Here is a 22,607-nt window from a genome sequence, read left to right as displayed (position 1 = left end):
TGTGAATTTCCACCTCACAAATCCAAATCATCTAATCTGTATTAAGTTTTATTCTATCTTCCACCTCAAGTGTCTGCAGAGAAACAGACTGCAGCCACTACTGAGCCATCTTTACAAAACTGAAGTCTTGGAACACACTAACAAAAAATTCCTTGCAGGTCAACAAAACAGTTTAAGACCTATAACTCCACAAATAACTGAATGGACCCCAGGGTAAAGTCAAGGCATTTAGTTTTGAGAACAGGGTAATTTTTCCCCTCAAAACCACTCTTTTCTCCTGATTATGGCAGATTAGGTAGTCTGACTTCATTCTCTGGTCCTGAGAAGACAGAAATACTCCTTAAATCCCAGCCAAAAAAAAAAGATTTATTTGAGTAACTGTGCCTTTTGGTGCATTTCTCAGCAGGTCCCTGTATTTCCACACCGTAAAAGCCACTACTCTCACAGCTCTCCAGCATTGTAAAGATGATTTTTAGACCATCTGTACAATTTACATACCAGAATACCCTACTTTATTCTGAGGAATTTTCTACACAGAACTATTATTCCCTTTTCCACTCTGCATTCATGCACTGCAAACATCTTCTACTTAGATCTTTAAGGACAACAATTCCTGTGCTTGGCTACGTGCATCCACAACACATTTCTAATGGAAGACCTGAAGAGAATAATAAGCACGAACTACTAAATAGAGTACAGGCCTCCCTTCCCATGGAAACTACTGTAGGTGTTGAGAACAGTATCTCTTTAGGGTATCCACTATTCTCAGACATGCATACCATAAGCTTCACGTTGGTCTCCAGCTATAAAGCATTATCCAGTAGCATTTCAATAGAGTATCTCCTATTTCACACTGACAAAACCAGACTGCAGCTCCACAGCTCCTTTTCATCATGGATCAGTTTCATGATGTCACATTTCTCATACCTGAGTGGCTCTGTTACTTATTTGAAAAAGATACACACTAATGAAGTTATCTCCACGTGATTTTTTACTTCGGTTTTAAAATGAACTCAGATAAATAGATTTCCAAAATGTACAATGACTTTTCCTATCTCATCTGTCAAACTACAAAAAAAAAAAATACTGTATTTATTAGAAGCACACAGAGAATTTCCAGCTTTTATCAAATACAAAGCTACTGTACCTTTCCACAAACTACGTTATACATTTCATACCTAAGAGAAATCTAAACAATGTGACCCACTGCAGCAAACAGTCTCCATTATTAAATATTAAGCATGTAGTTAGTCACCCTATTTATTTATTTACACAAGTGTGCTATCTTCCTCCTACATCACCACTCTACCAGTTTACTACAGTAGAACTTTTCACGGCTGTTGAGCATTTGCATTCTTTGTATACTTACAATACACTTGTTCTGAGAAGAAATACATAGGAGTGTCTGAAATTCCTGGCAGTTTAAATATTGAGTAAACATGGAAACATGGATTCTCAAAAACAGACTTTTTCCAAAATGATCTGTATCTTTCAGTCATGCTCACTGCCATATATCTTTCCTAACTATCAAATTATACCCAGCTGCAGGCTAACCAAAAATTTCTTAATTGTTAGCTTCTCAAAATAATCTCTGGACAGTATAAAATCATCTTTGTCCACACATTCTTCTATGAAATTATCATCCAAATGCTCAGTGCTAAGGAGTGACAATCACTCGTGAAAAAGGGAAAAGAATTCATCATATTTAATGACTCTCAACTGGAAATCATTCTTCTGACTCTACAGCTGAAGCACTCCCCCTTGATGAGCTCAGTGCTCCATGGATCCACAATCTAATCTTGCTGAGAATATCACTCATACTGGGTGTCATGACCAGACAGTTAGGAACCAAACATTCTCTGACTCTCAGAAAAAGAGAGCATTGGAAGACATGGTCTAAAGACCAAAATGTACAGTAAAAGAGTAATGTCATCCATATTCCAACAATTGCAGAGCATCAACAAAAACTTATAGAAATTTCTGGTATGTTCTCTTTTACAGAATAACCTGGGAATGTTCCTTTAGCCTTCACAAGACTGCTAATTAATTCTGGAACAGACAATGTAAAAAAGTATTAGCAGGAATTGTTTTTGCAGTATAATTTATTTTGGTTTCATTAAAACTTTCAATGAAGCCATTAAGAAACAAAAACAAACTCGAACACATTCATCACTACGTGTTTCTAAGAGTTTTCAAACAGAAGTAAAATCTGTAAGTTGCTTTGCTAGTTTGTATATTTGTTCAGCAACTCTAGCCCCATGTTTCCAAAATCTCTTTCAATTTCTGAAAAGCTAGCATTCATAGTTAGGAAGACAACTTAAAAAAAAAAAAATCAAGACAAAACCAGAAGCATGTAATATATCTTCATGGCATGTGATCTTTTTTCACCAACTGAATTTCCATTGCAGAGGCTGAGCTGTTCTGGAAAATTCTGACACATTCCTATAAGTTCAGAGTAATTTAGTTTAGAAGGCCCAAAAATACACAAAAAGTTCTTCCAAAACAACAAAGGTCAGAAAAACCATTCCACTGCAATAAAGAGGATAGAGCAGATGTGCAGTGCAGTTATCCTTGAAGCAATGGCATGGAACCACCTTAGAAATTGCTTTGGCCTGGTAGGTTTAGTATCCCAGCTATATTCCCATCAGGCATAAATTTAACACAGTTAATGAGTTTATTTTATTAGAAATACAGAAAACCCATAAATTTTCCAGTAAATATCATTATATAAGCATCTGGAGCCACAAACTGTGAACTAATTCTGATTCAAGTTAAGCCTCAATGTCAGAAGTAAAGAATTTGAAAAATGTTCATGCTGTATATCCAAATAATGGTCTTCGATACTTACTTTGCTGGAGATCAAATACATTTTACAATGTTAACATACTGAAGATCAAAGCACATTTCTAGAGAATGCAGGTGGACAAAGCCAGTGCAGCTTTTCTGGAATCTCAACCTGGATATGTGATATCATCATAAATAAAATTAACATATTTTTGATTGAACTGTTAATATTGCTATTGAGACTTTAGAAACCTAGAATTAACAGGAAAACTAAAAGCTAAAATTATATGAGACAGTGTTCGGCAGCTACTCTAAATATCCCATGGCAATGAAAAATAGAACAGCATTTGCTTCAGGGGATAAAAAAAAAAGCTAAGAACTTTGTCAAATCCCTTAATAGCTTATTTGGGGTCAGCAGCGCTTCAACAAGAAAATTTTGGTCCACTTACTTGTTGTAGTAGTACATACATACACATATACAAGTCTACCTCTTACAAGCCCCTGGAGTATAGATTTTAAATAGGACAAGCACCACATAACTTACTGAAGAATATGTCACGGGGCATGAACAAAGCCCACCCTCTCTCCCTGCAACCTATTCCACCATTAAAGAAACAAGAAACATGTAACAAACTGAAAGCTTTGTGTACTCACATCTCCATCTAGTGGCTTCTGGTCGTCAGAATCCCTGGTTGGGCTGATGTCCTGCCGCATCACCCAGATAGGCTCCTTCGGTTCATCGGGAGTGTATGGAGAACGGATGGTTCTGGTCTTCACTTCCTCTATAGCTTCTTTAATATCCTTAATGGCCAGTGAAATCGCATCTCTCTTTTCCTTGCTGTACCTCTGCACAGTTTCTCCCGAGCCGGGTGTAACTCGAGAACCAGGAGGGAGCTGACCATTGTTTTCATGCCCCCCACCAGCAAGAGCATGAGCATGCTCCAAACTCTGCTCAGCTTCTGGCATGTCTTCAGCTGCCTTGTCCAAGCTCTGGGAGCTCATGCTCTGCTTCACTTCTGCCACAATCTGATCAATGTCCTCCTCTTGCTCGTAACTATCCATTCTTGGGTAGGGTGCAAACTCTGCCTCCTTTTCTGGGCTGTCAGACTCTCCATCAGATCGCTCATCATAATGGTGAAGGCGGGCACCAAGGGCCTCCTTGCGGTAATTGTCAGCTTCCTCCCTTTCCCGCTCATACAGCTGGATACCCTCCCTAGCATCGAGGTCTGGTGTATCCCCTATCTCCTCATACACATGCTCCTGCAGTCCATAGTCAGCATAAGGCTCAGCATACTGCTCATCTTCCCCTCGGTGGAAGAGTCGATGCGTGTAGACATAACCTGAGTACGCTGCGTTCATGGCCTCCTCATGCTCGATGGAATGGAAGTGCAAGTGATTGGGCAGTGTTCGGTTATGAATGGCCTCACCATGCTCAGCCTCAGCGTTCTCCGTGTATTCCTCAGACTCAGGCCTATACTGCACTGCATATGCACTCTCATCTTCATTTTCCTGAACTCTCTCTGTATCGTAACTATCCTCCACTGTGGCTATTACATCCCCTTCTGCAGTATCTGTGTGATTGTGGAAGCCACTCTCAGTGCTGGCTGATCGAGCTAACATCCCTTCCTCCTCCTGCCCAGATAGGCCCCCTTGGCTGCTGTTTGTATGCCTTGGATAGTGGGTTGCATACCTGTGCTCCTCTTCCACCTCAGAGTGTTCCAAGTCAGCCTCCACTGACTCATTCACTGCTCCATTTGCTGGCTCTTCATTTACCTCCCCATCAGGTGGTCCAACCAAATGATTCATGGCAAGTTCTGGTGGGAAGGTCATTTACTCTATTGACATTTTGTCAATCACAGCTGGAAAGAAAGAAAAAAAAAGAAAGAAAAAAAATCTTTGTTACTAACTTTAAGTTACTCTTAGAAGAGTGGAGGCAATGAACAGAAGTAACAAAAGGCACCCTTCAATTCCAAGCAGAAAAACTTCTGATTTCATCAGCTCCAAAGTCAGAGGACAGCCAGAACTACAGTACAACCTCCAATACAAATACTTTCCAACGGCACGAACTAACCACAATTCCCCTGTGTAATGCACTTCTCACTTTTATCAACAAATTCTTTGTGGAAGAACGATTTCCAAGAAGCTCCTTGGAGGTCCTTCTATGGTCTGCTGTGGCATTTAAGTGACTCTGAAAGGCAAGCATTAGAAAAACAAACGTTGCCAGGGGCTCCAACACTGTAGAGATACGACAGAAATATTCCACCATTTACCTATAGCTCACTATCTCAGCACAAAGGAAGGATGTATTAATATAAAATGACAGATTTAGTCCCATCACTGCAGCCTGCCATTGCTAGGATACATGACACCTATGCAAACTACATTTCTCTATGGGCTATCTCCAGCTGAGCTCATCATCCCACACGCTTTTGAGATCAGCAGAGACAAAAAGGGTGCCCCAGCACACATCTGAAGTAATCTGCTCCTTTTCCTAGGGAAGCATAGATTCAACACAGCTAGATTCAACACAGATAACTTCATGGAATCTACCTAAAATCACGTAAGATAGATGACTCCTGCACCAAACACCTTTCCTGTAACATGAAGCAGCATTAGTAATTCTCATTATGATGACCACAGCAGGACTAGCAAGGCATGTCAGCCTTGCTGACTGAGTAGAAGTCTCTGAAGATGATACAATTACTAGAGATGTCTGCCAACAATGCAGGCCATAGAAACAGGAAAAACTTGTTAAGAATACAGATTAAACTACGAGAGTTTCCTAGAGCAAGCAGGCTTATCTACCTCAGAAGGTTTCATGTTCACGTAACAGCTTCAGCTATTTTGAACCCTACCCTACATTTACAAATGTAATGTCATGAAAAGGACATCTCTGGAATTCTAAGTTAAACTGTACATCTATGGGTAAAAATCAATAAAACACAGGGGGAAGTTGTAAAGTATTAAGAGAAAAGTTACCTGCTGGAAGACATTCAACTTTTAAGATACATAAAACCATGCACTAAATACTAATTAAAAAATTAAAATTCATGTAAAATAGAAGTTGAAGTAAATCTTCTGAGTACAGAGAAGTTTAAATGACAAATGGCGAAATAAATAAGCTCCATGAAACAGAGCATTGGAAACAGAGATGAAAAAACAACAGTAATTTCAGCTGCCTTTTGTCAGGAAATCTGACAGGCAGACTAGATGGGAACTACTGACACTACAGCCCCAGGGGAAATCTAATGGGATCAGCTTCCAGATGAGCAAATGCTCCTTGTCTTGTCTTTGCCACACCTAATGTTTTAGTCTAAAACATAAGAATTCTTACATAAATAAGGAAGGAAGAAAACAAGATAAAACACTGCCCTTGCTCCAGACTAATCTTCTCATTTTCAGAAACTGTACTTATTTCTTGCAAATCTGGCATAATGTGTTTTAGCTCCAAAAACTGACTTTTTATCTTCTCAAGGGAGGAAAAAGTACAGTGTATCTTAATATCAAAATTCAGTTTTCAAAGTAACAGTTAATGTGTCACATAAACTTAACAGATATTCTATACAAATTATCCCTGTTTCAAAATAACCACGAGGAAAACTCAGTTTGCTTTTTCCATCTAAGGAAGATATCCAAATAAGAAATTTTCAATGCCAAAGGAAGGTCTTTTCCATCTAATGTTTGCCGGAAAGAATGGGCAGATGTGTGTCAAAACTACCTAAGCAAGCATTCCTCTGCCCCCAACAGAGAATAAGAAACTACTTTTTACAGAAAAAAGAACAGTACTCCACAACTTTCAATTTCAAGCCCATAAAAACAATGAAAATGCTAATGCGTAACAGCCCCTTGAAAAGTTGATCCCAAATAAGATTCCCTTAATTGTCATGGAGATAGAATTAGGTTAAAAGAGAGTATTACTTAATAATTTTCATTTAAATACCTTGCACTCAAATTCATTTCTAAGTATTATCCTTCTCAGAGAAAGGGCAGTACTTGCAGAAAGAAATGAAGTTAAGCAGAAACACAGCATAATGAGCAACTTTCTGAAATCTTTACCACACACATCCTGACATACCTTTAACTGAATGACACAGTAAATTAGAAGAGAAGGAAAAGTTCAACGTATGAAGACAACCTATACTACAAGTCAAACAAGCTACCAGATGCCATAATGTTTAGGACAACCAAATTTCCAACGGTACCTGAAAATGCGTGATTCAATTTTATAAATCTTAATAAAAACATGCTAGCTTACTACAGACAGATAGCACTGTGGACAAGGAGACCTGTAAGAAGCAAATTAGAGAGATTATAGACCATACAAAATATTCTAAAGACCACCTGAAAGCCTCTCCATTTTCCGTATGCAAAATGGATGCTTCCACACTAAAATTCTTCCGCTTATGAAAGAATGATCTCAGATTAATTTCATACATTGAAATTTCAAGGTTGTGTCTTTTGAGGAGATGAGAAAACTGTATGACATCTTGCTTTCTACCACAGAAGATTCTATTCTGGTTGTACATCCTCTGAGAATTACATTTTACTTTTTAACTCCAGAAAAAAAAAGAAAATTTCAAAAAATATTGAAATCGTGACTTGAGTAAAAAACAGTTCACTAAAATGGGGATCCGCATAAATGTCCCAATAATCTTAAATGAGAAGCAAGTCAAGTAAATCCATTCGATTATTTAACAACCAGTTTTTAAAACAATGACTTAAATATTACGATAGATGTTTAACTTAATCTGTTCTTAAATGAGGAAACTGAAGACCACTAAAATATTATTTTTCTACTCTTAGTAGTATTTTCTTAGTGTAGACGTGAGGTTTTCCTGATTTTTCTCATTAGGACTTCCTAGAACACTTCATCTCCTCCAAGTAAACAGAAATCAATATCCTAAATAAAATGCCATAGACAGAAGAGAATATAAGCAAGAAAGGCCATCTGACCTGGGGAATAAAGACACAGCACCCACCTGAAATGTATTATACTCTACCATTAATTGCCTGGAATAGCAGTAGTGCTCCAGTAATCACATCTATACAAGAAAGTGCTCTCTGAGCACTCTCAGCTTTGCACTCAAGACTTGATGGATGAATCTGTCTCCAGAACAGAGGTTGATTACTAGTGCAACCAACACTTTGCTGAAGGTTAAACCACCTCACTGTCTGTAAAAAAGAAAAATTAAACATCTCCACATATTTTTCAAGCAACAGTATGAAACTGCTTGAGATTTTTTTTTTTTTATTATTCCAGTCTATCAGTGTTTACTTCCTAAGAGTACCTCACGGCGGCCCCAGAGCAGACCCTTCTTCCAGCCAAACCAGCCCCACACTGCAGCCACTCCTCTCAGGGCACAGCCTCCACCCCCACAGTCCCAGGGCCTCCCCTCCTGCTCATTTCGGGTGTTTCATGCTGTGAGTGCAACCCCTGCCCTCCCTGGCTGACGGACAACATCCCACTCCCACTGTCCCTGGCTGCTACCCAGACACAGCGCTGTCCCAGCTCAGCTCCATGCCACCAGCATCTGGGGCCACCCTGAGTTGCACCCCAGGCCCACCTGGCCCAGTCTGCATCACTGAAACAGATTATTTGTGCACACACATTTTAATCAATCTTCTAATATATTTAAAAAAAAAAGTTTCATCTTAATTCACACGATGTTTTTAAGACAAAAATTAGTACGTGTGGAGAGCTTGCAAGCAAGAAGAGCTTTGTCTGCCCTATTAGCCAGCTATTTCTTGAACATATTTACCCACAACGTCAAGTCACGCTAGAAGCAGACAGACCTTGGGCTGAATCTGTGAAGTCATCACACTGAGTGCAAGCTGTCTCAGCACACTCTCTATAGAATTTCACAAAGCACTTCAGCAATGCACCAACATTTAACTTGCACAGTACAGATCTTTACAGAAGGCACATAGATGAAAGTCTATGTGTTATTTTAGCAAACATGTCTTCTCTTTTTGAGAAGCTCTTTTGCTAAAAAACACAAAGACTGCAGGTTACATAGTGAAGGGAAAAATAAAATTAAAAATAGGGAGTCAGTAAAAAAAAAAAAGACTTCTGAGAACATACAATGTTTTAGTATAAGGTCAAACAGAGTTTATTTAAATACAGCATGATTCCTTCCGTACCTTCAGAACCACATTACTTGGTAGCACACACATGTTTTGCTCTACTCAGCAGAGGAAGTTTTGAAATGAAAAACATACACAGAGTAATCTTCAGTTAGTCGCAATGCCGTAGTAAAAAAAAGTTTTCAGCATGGTATTCATATTCAAATTATGTTACTGAATCTATTTTATGTCTCCAGTTGCTTCAATATGATAAACTGCTCCAAGGGCTGCATCAGTTGTGCATGACTTCCAAACTCCTTTCCTGCAAAAAATGTGTAAGGGATTACGAGAGGATTATCCCTGCTCAAGACAAGGCACTGAAAAATACCCACCTCCAAATATGATCTCTTTTCACTAAATAAACAATACTAAAACTGCAGGTTCAGTTATCTATATGCAGAAACACACTATACACATTAGTATGTGTTTGTTACTCGTAAGTCTTAGTCAACAAACAAACAGGTAACTTGTGCTTATTAAGACTGGAGAGGTCGCATTCAATACTTTCCTTCCTTGACATATTTACCAATTAAAATAAGCTATGCGAATTTCAAACCTAAGATTTCTTACTGCAGAGGTTTTTCCTAATCACAACTAGCCTAAAAGAATATGCAGATTCTTAGAAGAAAGAAAGGCAATATGCCATGCTGTGTAGCCATGGCACCTAAAAAATCCATTGCCTAAATGAGAACTGGAGCCTGCCAAATAACAGGCACTGTGGCACAAGACTCAGTGACTTACCACTCAGGTCTCCCCACAACTAAAAGCACACAAGAAGTTGAGCTTTGGATGTAACACAGGAAAAAAATTCAAAATTCAAAACTTATGGCAAAGGGAACACTCCACTACTTGAACAGAAAAATGAAGGGATTTAAGTCTTGTGGCAGATATAAGTAAACTGGGAGTAAATAAGTAAATTTGGGATGCGTAATTACAACTACCATTTAGAAACCATGAAATATTATTTTTCCCATATATAAGGCAATAAACATTCTTAACCCCAGGGATCCACATGGAACAACAAGGAAGCAAGCATAACACCCATACAGGGACAGTAGCATTTAGCTGCAGTATGCACCTAGCTGACTGGAAGGTCAATCACACATTGGATTTCATTTTGCCACTATATCTAAATCTTCTTTGGTTCTACTCAGGGAATAAAACCATAGTGGAAAGGGTGATTATGTGTCAGCAGAAGACCCAGATAGTATAATCTCCTTGAATACGGGGAATTAATTTAAATTTCTGCTTTCAATTTCCACATCATTTACAATAGTTCTTACATATCTTTTAATTTGAATTGATATTGTAACCAAAGAAATCTGGATGCAGCTGTCTTGTAGAGTTTGGAAATGCTCTAAATCTCTGACAGACACATAACCAGACTACGATGACCATGCCATTCAAAACATAACTTTAAATTTGTGCAAGTAGTCCTCAAAGCAGAAAGTCTAGAGGTCACAAACATTGCCCTAGTAAAGCTTTAGGGCACTGGAGAGAGTGTTCTGCTCATAAAAGAGATTCTTACCATAATTTTTTGTTACTGAAGTTCTACTTATAGAAGAAACAGAGACAATGGACTCTGGGATTATGTGAAACCATCCATATGCAGACAGAGAAAGGTTAACCAGTATTATGGCCCAAAAGCACTAGAGAAAAATTGTGAAAAGAAACCACAGGCAACCTCTGCAGAGAAGTACAAAGATTATACACAGTAGACCAAAGTCGCTTAGAAGAAAAAAAAACCCACAAATCCCAGTGGAGGAATATTGGTGGAGGGAATAAATCTGACTGCTCTCACCAACCAGAACAAAGCATGATAAGTAGAGGTGCTATTCTAAAAGCTAAGCTAAGGAAATGTGGCTTACTCTTCCACCTTGCTGCAATTCTCTGACAGGTAATTGCTATCTTTATTTCTGGGTGTACCATGGATTACATCTTTACAGCTTTTTAATCTACGTTATTTATTACATCTATTTTCAAATAAGAAAGTTAAATTAAACGTGTATGTAAACAGTGTCAAAGCATACTGACATCTAAGGTCAACATCAGAATGGGAGACTAATTTCAGTCTGTGTTAGAGGTAGTTATTAAAAATGAACATTTACTGAATCTGAGCATATTGTTATTTGTAATTTACAATATTTTCTCCTCTGTGTAAAAAGAGCAAAACTGATTCAGAGAGCACAGTGGAAAACACCAACTCCTCAGAAATTAAATGATGTTATCTTCACTCTAGGGACATTTTTATAGCAATGAAAACTATATATTTTTATTTCAACAAAAGGTGATAATCTATGCTAAAAAACAAAACAAACGAACAACCACACACACACATGAAAAACTCTCAGATCAACCTAACAAGCACAATACCCATTCCATCTCCTTTTACATGCCATCGCACGTACATACAAAGTGTCTGTGGATAGAGCTAACAAACATGATACAGTAAGCAGCAGAGAATGACAATTCTCATAGTGAGTATCTATGTCCCATACTTGTGTCATGAGATTAAAAACTAAGATATCCAACAAACTCTTGGATTTTCCTTCTCTCTTCACAAATACTTAACCTTATCTTTCTGGTTAAGACAATCTTACTCAGCTATGTTCTTGGTTGTTGCACTCTTGATGTAAATATCTACCATGTGCAACTATTCTTTGATGCAATGGAGACAGAAAACATACCAGCCAGGAATTAAGATTCAAAACACTGCATCAGTTAAAAATTCTGAGTCATTTGGTCCTTCTGATTTAATAACTTGAAATTACAGTGTGAGGGAAAAGGAGAAAGCCACAGGTTGTGTCAGCTACTCAGAAACATTTTGACAGTGTTGAGATGATCTCAATGAAAGAAGGATCTGCTAGAACTTTAGCAAAGGTTCTTGAGAAAATATTCAGGCTTGGGAGAATGAAGTGAAAAAATGGAGTGGAAAGCCTGCCCAGCTACGACCTTAGTTAATTGGTGTCCTTCAGCTGAGAGAAGCATGAAAAACGTTTCCAGGAGGGACTGCTTCAAACAAACAAAAAAGGCTAGAGTAATAGGAATAAAAAGTCCGTAGGACAGTTAAGCAATACATTTTTTACTTCTTAAATGCATGTGTAACAAATCTAGCAGTTACCAAGACAACAGAGCAAAATTTCTTCAGGTAAAAATCTGTTTCCTACCTTCCCAAAACCAAATCTTATCAAAACCATATGGAAATACCACTGAAACTTCAGTAACTGCCTAGATTCTGTATCATCTGATCCACAGAAGGATTTGTTCTGAGGACCTCATCATTGCCTCAGAGCTTCAAATTAAGGATACACCCTCATGGAAAGCAACTATTTTATTTCACTGCTATCAAAGGAGCTGCATCGAAGCTAAGCTAAAAGCCAATGGGAAAGATGGGATAAAGAATGTGCTTACCTTTCACCATGCAACAGGGAGTTAAAAATGTACCACTGCCTGGCAACCGTAACACCAGCTAGAGAAAATACAAGATTTTACAGTACACCTCCCCCCTTTATCTCTGAAAAATAAAGACTCAAAAATTATTCATTTTTTTTTTTTTAAACTACTGTTACTGTTATCCTGATTGGACCCACACTTAAGCACCTGTGTTTTTTCTGGCTAAGTCTTTGCCTAGAAGTGCTTGAAAAGGGCAGTACGTAAGACAGAGATGTTATTCAGAACGAGGAAGAATAACAAGGATGGATGGATGTGTTATTCACAGAATACCCATTTGACTATAGTGGCATACTGGATCTTTTCTATCCCCTTCTCGCATTTCATAAACAACTGAATTAATACTTTTTTGCTGATAACCCAAGGCTCCTTTTCGAAACATGATATATATATACTTCAGTGACATTATTAAGAAGCTGCCTGTAAGTACTGGATAGCTTGTCTTCTTTCAAAATGGTAAGAGTGTCAGAGTCCCTGCCTTTTGTTCAGCAAAATGAAAGAGCAAGCAGGAGCCACAAGCTGGTGGAAAAGCAGCAAAATCCCACTAACAGATTTTATTCAAAAGTCTAGGCTAACCAAAGTTAACTAACTAACTAATAAATTTGACTGCAACTTTATAAGGTTTGAGCCTGTAGCTACACAACTTTTATATTCAGTAAAAAAAATAAAATACAAGAAACAAAAAAACTATGGAATAAGAACACAGGTGCAAGGGGGAAGAAAGTGGGAATGTATAACATGGGTTACAGAAGTTAAAATAGTTATCACCCCCAAACAGACCCCTTTCTCTTCTACATTTTCTGCTATTATTTTAGCCCAAACTTATTTCCAGACGGTAAGGTGCAACAGCACTGCAGTTCCTTTCAGTTTCTTCTATCCTGAGGATAAAGTGATGATTTAGTCCCCATTAAAACAAAACAAAACCCACCACTGCCAACAAATCAAAACAAAGCAACAACAACAACAATCCTACAAAGCTGCAGAGAATAGCTCCAAAGGCTTGAAAGAAAGCCAATCTGTCACTTCCATCTTCTCACAAACTTGCAACTGTGTCACAGTGCTATACCATAAAGGCAGCCACACTGTCCTCTCAAGTACCACTTGGAAAGATGCCATACACTTATGTCCCAAGCTATTAGAGAAAAAAATATGGCGAAACTTGTGTCTTCCACCACTACAAGCTTCCTGAAATGCTGTGACATATTCTCAGCATCACAGCAGATGCACCACAAGGTATCACATACTAGACTTTTGGCTGCCAGAGGCTGGTCTGATTAGACCAGTACCTGCTTGCATTTGACCAGTCCCAGACTGCACTAAGACAATTTTTACCTAGCTTGTCATGGGAACAGCTTCTGCACCTCCACTCAGGAAGCATGTGCCCATGGTTCCTCCCTGGGGACTGATGTGAGAAAGGTTACTTGTCCCAGAAGTGAGTCCAGGTTGGCTCATTCCCTCAGATGGGGGAAGACCTTGACCGAAACCTACTTTCTGCACGAACACATTTCTGATAGTGGAACTAGTTGCTCCAAGGCAACTACACATTAAATCTGTTCCCAGACATAATTAAACCCTAATGAAGGCTGGCATTTCTCCACATCTGCAGCTCAGAACAGACTCGAAGAGTCTTTGTAATTACACTGTCCTCAGCGTGTCCTAAGATATATCTCATAGTGACAGGCACAGCCTGAGCAAGGGAGATACAGGGTGGGGTGGGAAGGAGGACTGTGCCTAGCTACAACAGCTTGAACCTCTCAGGTAATTAAAAAAATAACCCTGGTGATGCTAATCAAGTTAACCAGATCACACAGTATTGCCAGATCAAGGAAAACTCAAACCAGATGTATTATGCTGAAAACACAGAACTTTCCACACTCCTCAGTTTCTACCCACTAAGGAAACAAGCTTACCAGAACACTATTATATACATCTCAGTTCCAAGGAAAAAAATAAATAAGGAAGGAAAATTGAAGGCTATCACCCAAATACATTTCCCTATGCAAAGTTTACAGTTAGAACCTCCAACAAGTCAAGCAATATATATAACAGAAAAAAAAGGTAAAATGCTAAGAGTCATAAGGGAGACAATACAAACAAGACATTCTCTAAATACAGGTAGGGCAGCAGTTGCCTTCCTTCAAAATTACTGCTCCCCCCTCACTGATCAGTGCTTCTAACTGCCTTCCAAATAACAATTACTTCAAAACAGGTTGCAGATAAAATGAGTCAATGACTCATTTTATTTATTGGCAGAAGTTTGTAGAAAGAAAATGTACAAATACACGGCCATTTCTTTCCAAGAAATTAAGTCCTAATTATTTTGCTTTATTATGTTTTAAAATAGAAAACATGATGCATTTTAAATGTTCCATGACACCTAAATAAGAGGAATTCTACAATCTCAGGGATTTAAAGTTATTCTCCATTATCCTTTTATTGCTTTTCAGTGAAGGACCATCCCTCCTACAATCCTGTCTTTCTCTTCTAACATCTAAGCTTAAATGCCATTATTCTCCAGTGGTATTTCACTAACATTAATAGCCATGCCAGTCTGGTTTCCACTCTGAATCATGCAAATGACCAGTCTGGACCTCTTGCAAAGCATTAGACTTTTCCATAAGTGACCTTACTACAAACATGCACATATTAATTTCACATTTCTTTTCTATTAGTTAAGCTTCCTTTGGTTTTAATTTCTTAAAGTCAGGACTGAGGATATGGCCCATCTCACAGGAAGATTTTTAAAATGAAGGCACAATGCCAATGAATTATTAATTTTAAATACTGAAGTGGATTAGAAGAAACTACAAAAGCTTTACAGAGTTACGTATTTCCCACAGATCTGAAGGGTGATACAGCACCATGTTAATATCACGTGACACTTCACTACAGGTTTCAACACTGTTTCCAATAAATCAGACAGATGGCTACTGTCAAGTTACATGGGCATGTCTGAAGGAATAAAGCCTTTATGCATATAAAGTTGAAGAAGCCCATGGTAACAAGTAAATCTGATATCTGAAAAGGCACAAACCATTATGAAACCTTAGGCTCCAGGAGTACATTTTACCTTCTAAAACACTAGCACAACACGAGGATTTCTTTCAGTTTTCTGAGACTCTGGCATTGTTATCATATGTACTGCAAACTATGATTCCCAGTAGGGTGTGGATCTCCTGCTGCATTCTATGAGATTTTAAGTCAGTTACCTAGACAGAACAACTTATACATACAAAAATAATTGGTTGACAGCAGGAACTTCACCGGGTTGAGTTTTCTTACTTTTGAGCAGACAAGATTCCACAGTTACTCGTGCAGATTCTCAGCTGAAATACATTAACAGCCCAGGTATGAAATTAAAACACTGCAAATATAAGCATTGTTTCACAAACCTGATTCCAGCAGGCACAAGGTTAATAATCACAGTCATCACTGGGACAAAAAACTGTTTTCTCTTTCAGCTCTGTGACTAGATTTCGCCTTTTCTGAAAGCCTCTGAATTTCTGTCTCTCAATAATACCAAGGGAAAGGATATGGGTGGGGGGAGAGGGGGAAACAAAAAAAAAAAAAAAAAAAAAAAAAAGAGGAAAAGGACCACAAACACACCACAAACTCCAGTTCACTCTGTGGACCAGGCACAAAGATCACCTAATGGGTCCTTTGCTCCTAGGCTGGCTGCCACTTTTTCAGGCCAAACCCTGAAACTCTCTATAGTCAGAATAATCCAGCACCTCTCTGGGTTATGCAATGACGCTGCACAGAAGAATTCTTCCATGATGTCCTACCTAATGTCTGTTACTGAGAAAACTCTGTATAGGTAAAATATTGGAACTGCCTTTAACAGCAAATTAATCATGCATCCATGTAAAGTACCTGTTCATATGAGTAAATATGAGCCTGAAAAGAAACGTCCAGAGGATAAGGATGCTTCTTAGAGGAGCTAAGAGAAGGGCAGGGTGAAGGCCCAGTGGAAAAGAAGTGGCATGTTACACACAAGGCAAATTAACGAGGCAAGAATCACTTTGTATGAAAGTCTTCTGCAATTCAAGTAGATACAAGTATTACAGCTGAAAACCTGGATCTAGACCTTTGCCAGTGACATATTTTTTGATTCTTGAGTTGAAATGTTTCTTCACATTCTACATTTGTGTTTGAACTCCACATTCTTAAAACAAGACGTGAGATTCAGGGATATTTATTATTTAAGCCATTACTTTCATTTTCTTTGTATACATGCCAACGTTTAAAAAAAAATTAAAAATATTTCAAGAATTCACAAAGAATCAAAACAAAATTAGGTAAGCTGTTTAGAAAAACTAGAAGTTGAAAAAAGGGGTAAAACAGGTACCTAACCTCCTAACCTTTTTGAAAGTGTACTTAAAAATTTCACCTTTCAATCCTGAATGTATTGTGATTCATATTCTGGGATCATTAAACATTGTCTAAGATTTAAATGGTAGCAGCAAAAAAATTCAAGGAATTACAACAGCCTAATTCAGACTTGTGATTCACTTAATTTATATCAGAATTGTTAAGCGAAACTCTGTACTTCCAGTACCTGTGTTCAAAGTTTTCTAGTCATAAGACCGTAACTTTGATGTAACCACAATCAAAGAACTTATTAGGAGACTGTTCCTTTATGTATCAATGTACCTGAGCATAACATTTTAGTTATGGTTACAGAGTACCAGTTGTAGCAGTGCACCAACTCTGTTACGGTTAAGAAGGCAACTTCACCATTTACTTGAATAAATGTCCCCGGAGTGAAGTATCTCTCACTCTTACCTGAAAGGCAGGCACTAATCTGCATATACACACACAGACTGTTGTGAGATCAAAACCATCTTGCATGACCTTTTACATAATAAGGGCCACAAACTTCCATCCTGTAATTCTACAGGTACTCTGTCTACGTATTCGTTTAAAGGCTCCAAAGCACACTCTCTCACTGCTCAGATGGACCAGTCCATAAAATGACTAATTTTGTTGGCAAGATGAGGCTGCAGCACAGTCTAACAACTTCACAACTGCCCAAATCCCAATTCTGGGCCTTCAGAGAAGCCTTGGTGGAATTCTCAATTAACAAAACAAAACCATCCCAGAACTCTCTCTCTTTCACATCTGCCTACAATTTTAGCCAGAACTATGGAGCACTGCAAGTCATGCAAAAATGAACAAATTTGTCATACTTCACCATTAAAAAAACACTACCACCCAAAACTCCTCAAAACTTAATTTGATCTGTCTGTATTGTTCTGGCTTAAATATCACTAATGGTCTGAAAAAAGTTTCAAACACAATAACAACGTGAGCGAAATTTTTCTCTCTTATCGTTCCCAGGTACTTCTGCAGTTAGATAGGTCCCAATGACATCTCACTTACTTTTTCCAAGATTTCACTTCAGTCGAAGTTCCTACCACTTTGTACACAAAGTTATCAAACACGGTATCAAAGAGACTGTGTTTTTGCAAGAAAGAAAAACAGAGCATTAGATGAATGCTCAAAAGTAAAATACTTGTTTTCCACACAAGATATCCAAAGGACCTCTACAGAGGATCAAAAAAGAAGAGAAAACTTGTCTGTGAAGCAGACTAGGGATAATACCAGTACTTTCCTTTCAATACTGTGCCTAATTTCCCTTTTAATAGCACTTACTCTTTCCAGTATTGCAGAAATCCTTTTTCTTTTCTATATGCAGTGCTAAGAAACCAACAAAGACAGCTTTTTAGCCACACAGATCTTACTTATCAGCAAGGATTATGGTAGTATGTCATCAAGCAATATGAACAAGCTAACACTGTCTACATGTCAAGTACCTATGCTTTTTGACACATGGAGGAACATTTGAAAAAAAAAAAACAAAAAAACTTAAAACTAACCTAAAAGATAGAGATGCAGAAGCAAGATCTTTTATCTCATAAAAAACCTCTTTTCAACATTGCTGACTGACTTCTTCAAACATTGGAACTGCATTTTTTATAACTAGCTGGATTACAAGAGGGACTACTAAGTATATAAATCTTTTTCAGGAAAAATGGAGAAAACATGACATTCAGATTAGGAACAGACAAATAGAGGTCTGCCTGTAATTTCTGCCAACATCTAGAAATTACCAGTGCAAATAAAATTCTTATGTAGCCTGTTTAATGAATCAATTGGTTGAAAAAAAATATCCAAAACTTGTGGCCTACTTTCTTTTCAGAATTATCTCCAGTAAAAAAAAAAAAATCTTTTCCATATTAAACAGAATTTTTTAGTCTTTAACTTACTAACATTCAGTTATTTTGAAGTATGAGATTTTGCTCAAATGTCTACATTACAACCACTTCACGTCCTGTAAGAGATTATAATCCCCAAAGAAATAAGAAGTGGGTCACAAATCTACACTAACTGAATACTTGCAAATCTCAGATCAGGCTGGAAGCACCCACTTACTTTCACTGATGCTCAGTATTCACAGAGACCAAAGAGTGGATGTGAGCACAGTGAGGCGGTGGGAGGTGAGTTTCAGCAGTGATGCTGTGAAACAGAGGGTCCTCCCCTCCGGTTCAGGTTATTGTAAGCACAGCACACAGGCTACTGTTCATTTTGTTCATAGCTAATACAGTGACTACGTTGAAAAACAGAATTTGCTCTAATCAATAGCGTTCTTTATGTCCAATTGTGTTCTGTGTATCTGCTGTAGTTTTCACGGAAACAACTAGGAGGCATTACTTTCAGAGCAACCTATGTACAATAAGCACTTGAATTTTGTAAGGAACAGTCAACACTTTCAATATCAGAAGGTCATTTTCATCAAATGAGTGACAAATCCCAACACTTACAGGAAGAGCTGCAGAATACCATGGATTAGAGGGCAGGAGTGGATCAAATGATGTCATGTCCTGGCTCCCTGAAAGTAGTTCTACTTCGAGAGGAAACAACTTTCAGATTTCTCTGCAAACTTTCCTGCTTTGTGTTTTCTGGAGCAAAGATGAAACAGCATTATGAGCTCTAACATCCACAAGGGAAGGAATCTCATGATGTCCTCCCATGCTGCTCTTTGAGCATGTCTTCGTGTACCCAAATAATACAACTGTTAACTACTCACAGCCACAAAAATAAGAAACACAGCAGAAGCAGACACACTACCTCCAAGCTCTCTACCACAGAGGCAAGCACACATAACATTCCTCTTAAGAGCAGGCTACAGAAAAACCAAAGGGCAAAAAAAAAGCTTTTCCTTGCATAGCTCAAATTAGTCCTGAGAGTTTAGTGATACATTTTTGCGTCCTTGGGCATGATGCTGTAGCATATAAAAAAATACCAAGCATTAAATCAGAGTTTGGAAGCAAGCAGCAAAATTCTGAATCAGAATTATACTGATGGGCAAAGTCCTAGAGGAGAAGGCAAATGTGCACACAGTGTTATTCTCTCAAGGGAGCAGTGTTCAACTGTAAATGGAAACACTACCACAAAACAAACAAACGAAAGTGAGCAATAGAAAACTGGGCAGACAAACTATGTCCTAAATTCTTTCATCAAGTACAGAAATAATGACACTGCAGCAAGATTCCCAACTCTGCATAAACCTCCAAGCACACTGGAATAAACGCAAGCACTGCACTGCATGCACAAAGCAAGATGAATCTCACACAAAATATTTGCTCTAGCAATGATGAAAATGCAAAGTAGATAAACCTAACCAAACAGCAAAAATCAATACAGGAAAACTACACTGACAGAAGAATAACTGCTTTATGAATTGGAAAACAAGGTGCAGAAAACACACTTTCGCCCTTAAAATTAAGAAAATATACAACTAATTATTTAAACTGTGTTGTTTAACTGCATTGTTAGGGAATAATAATACAAATCACAATTCAGGTACATAAATGTGCTGAGAAGCTGAAATATGGATTTCATTTGCAGCCTGTAAAAGTAAGAACATGCAAGACAAACGTTTTAAAAAGGTTCATCCAGGAAATCTGGATAACACATAAAATAGGAAAGAAAAAAAATATCAAGAAAGCCATCAGACCATTTCAAGGCGCAACAGATTCTCTAGTTAACAAGCTCAAATCAATAGTCCTTGCACACTGCAAAGAAATGAACATCAGAAATACACTGAAGGAAAACAAATATGAGGGAATTACTGGAGATGAGAGGGCACAGAAGAATTTAACTGACTGCAAAAGACTCCAGGCAGACATGCTGACTACCTTGGCTACAAGTCCTCCTAAGTGCAGTTAAATCCCTTCCACATACATTCACCACAGACCCTAGAGAGGTCAGCCATAACATCATAGCCATTCCATACCTGAGACCTGTTACAGAAAATGCAGCTGTAGCTTTAACTCTTTGCTGCTTATTTTTTGCTGCTTGCTTTGCCCACAATATTCTGAATACTAGAAAAGACTAAAGAAAAGTTGTCCCTTATAACTGAAGTATTCTAACTCTTGAACAATACAAAGAACTTTGTTGCTTCAGAAACTGCTAAATACAGAGGAATTAGCATTGAAAAATGAGATGCGATAGGTTAACTGCATCACAAAACAACGCACTAGAAGCTTGTAAGAAAAGCAGAATTCTGTAAATGATAAGATGAAAATAATAGTTTGGGGAGAAGTGTCAGCTAAGTACAAATAAATACAGGATACCTGGTATATAAGGCCTCTGAGAAAGACTGATGGAGATAACTTTTTATATTCTCTAGGAAAAACAAAAAGAACACCACCACCACCAACAACAAAAAACAAAAACAGCTTTAGAAGATAACTAAACACTGAGATCAGGTCATAGGAAAAACAAAACTAAAGTCAACAAAACACAAAAGTAAATATACACTTGTAACTCAGGTCAGTGGAGCCCTAGATCTGATTAATTTTGGAGGCTATGAAATCTCTCTTCTCCTTGTCTAAAGAACCACAAAGAGGCTAGAAAAATATGTAATAAAAGATGATATAAAATGCCATAATTAGTTCCTGCAGGAATTAATCAGGTTCATAGCTAACTGTGTGATTCCACATCAGTGATACATAATTCTATAGCAGGAAGCTTTTCTTGCTTTTAAAAACATCTCCATGCTTCTTTAAGGCAGGAAAATCAAGAGATTCTAGACCTTTCACCAAGGTCCTCATTTAGTTTGAAGTTAAATGACTTGCAGAGGTCTCTTTCTACTCCTAAGATTCTGTGAGATTCTGCAAGATAGAAAGACTTAAGTCAGAAATGGATTCTACATAAAGAAGTTGTGAGATCTGAAACTAGAGCACAAAGTATAACAAGAGCGCTGGCCCTAGTAGTGAACCATGACAGCCCACAGCAGATTGCTCTGCTGCTCTGGCATGTGGAGCACCAGCACATGCAGAAAGAACCTGATTACAATGAGCTGAAAATACAGAGAGCTGTGGCTGAAGCAGAATCATTATATCTATTGATTAACTGAAAAAAGTTAACCAAATCCAAACACTCCAGGATGGAGTTGTCACTGGCCCATAAAAGGCTCATCTCCACAAGCACAGAGGACAACAGGAAGCCGAACTATACTATCTTTGTGGAACAAGCACTGGCATTCTCTCTAACAAGCCTCAACTCCTGTGTGCAACCATGGAAAACAACCGAGATGAGTCACCAGCAGCAGCAGCTGCCTCAGTTCCATTGAGCTGTCGGCTCTGGCATGGTTTATTTTGCTCTAGCAGTATAGCACTGAACTAGACTCAAAACACTCACTGCTCTATAAAACTGACATGCTAGCAATGCACTGTAATCCTACCAAGCTAAATCAAAATCACTTTGACTAATGTACGTACAGGTTAAAATATTATTAAATAAAAATGGTATTTACAAGTATTTCTGTCAATCACCACGAAAAAAGTGTTTTTGAAGAAACACAGTAGGAGTCAAATCTTCTACACCAAACCTAACCAAATATTTGATAGCTGCAATGCTTAAATAATTTCTATGGTAAGTTGCGCCATTCCTGCAAGTTTTTAACATTTTGATTATTTTTATATTGAGACAGAAAGAGATTCTCCAATAATGTAGCAGCCAGCAATTCTTGATTTCTACCTAACCCCTTCTTGACAGAGGGCAAGTCATATAAAATCTCTTTTAGTTTCTCTGTCAAATCGCATGGGAGAAAATCACTTTTCGACTGCACTGGAAACTATCAATGAATATTTGCAGTGGACTCAGAAAATGAAAATTTTTATCAGCTAATCTTACAATGTTCTGGTAATGTGAAATACAGTGGGAAGGAGAAAATACAACAT

The 22,607-nt window shown here is 38.0% G+C and overlaps 1 protein-coding gene across 4 annotated transcripts in view; it reads right to left on the bottom strand.

Moving 5' to 3' along the window:
• Positions 1-22,607, bottom strand: part of APBA1 (amyloid beta precursor protein binding family A member 1) — a 79,242-nt gene that overhangs the window by 32,628 nt on the left and 24,007 nt on the right. For all 4 annotated transcript variants that reach the window (XM_065740602.1, XM_065740604.1, XM_065740605.1 and 1 more), the window contains exon 2: positions 3,439-4,643. In XM_065740602.1, the coding sequence (XP_065596674.1) occupies positions 3,439-4,614 (1,176 nt within the window). In that variant the 5' untranslated portion in view covers positions 4,615-4,643. The remainder of the gene's footprint in view (positions 1-3,438; positions 4,644-22,607) is intronic.

Source organism: Cyrtonyx montezumae, unplaced genomic scaffold (genome assembly GCF_038088225.1).
Source record: "Cyrtonyx montezumae isolate F1298 unplaced genomic scaffold, pur_monq_1.0 scaffold_29, whole genome shotgun sequence".
Lineage (NCBI taxonomy): Eukaryota > Metazoa > Chordata > Aves > Galliformes > Odontophoridae > Cyrtonyx > Cyrtonyx montezumae.
The sequence above is the reverse complement of the archived record's forward strand: the minus strand, read 5'-3'. Positions and strand labels throughout refer to the sequence as shown.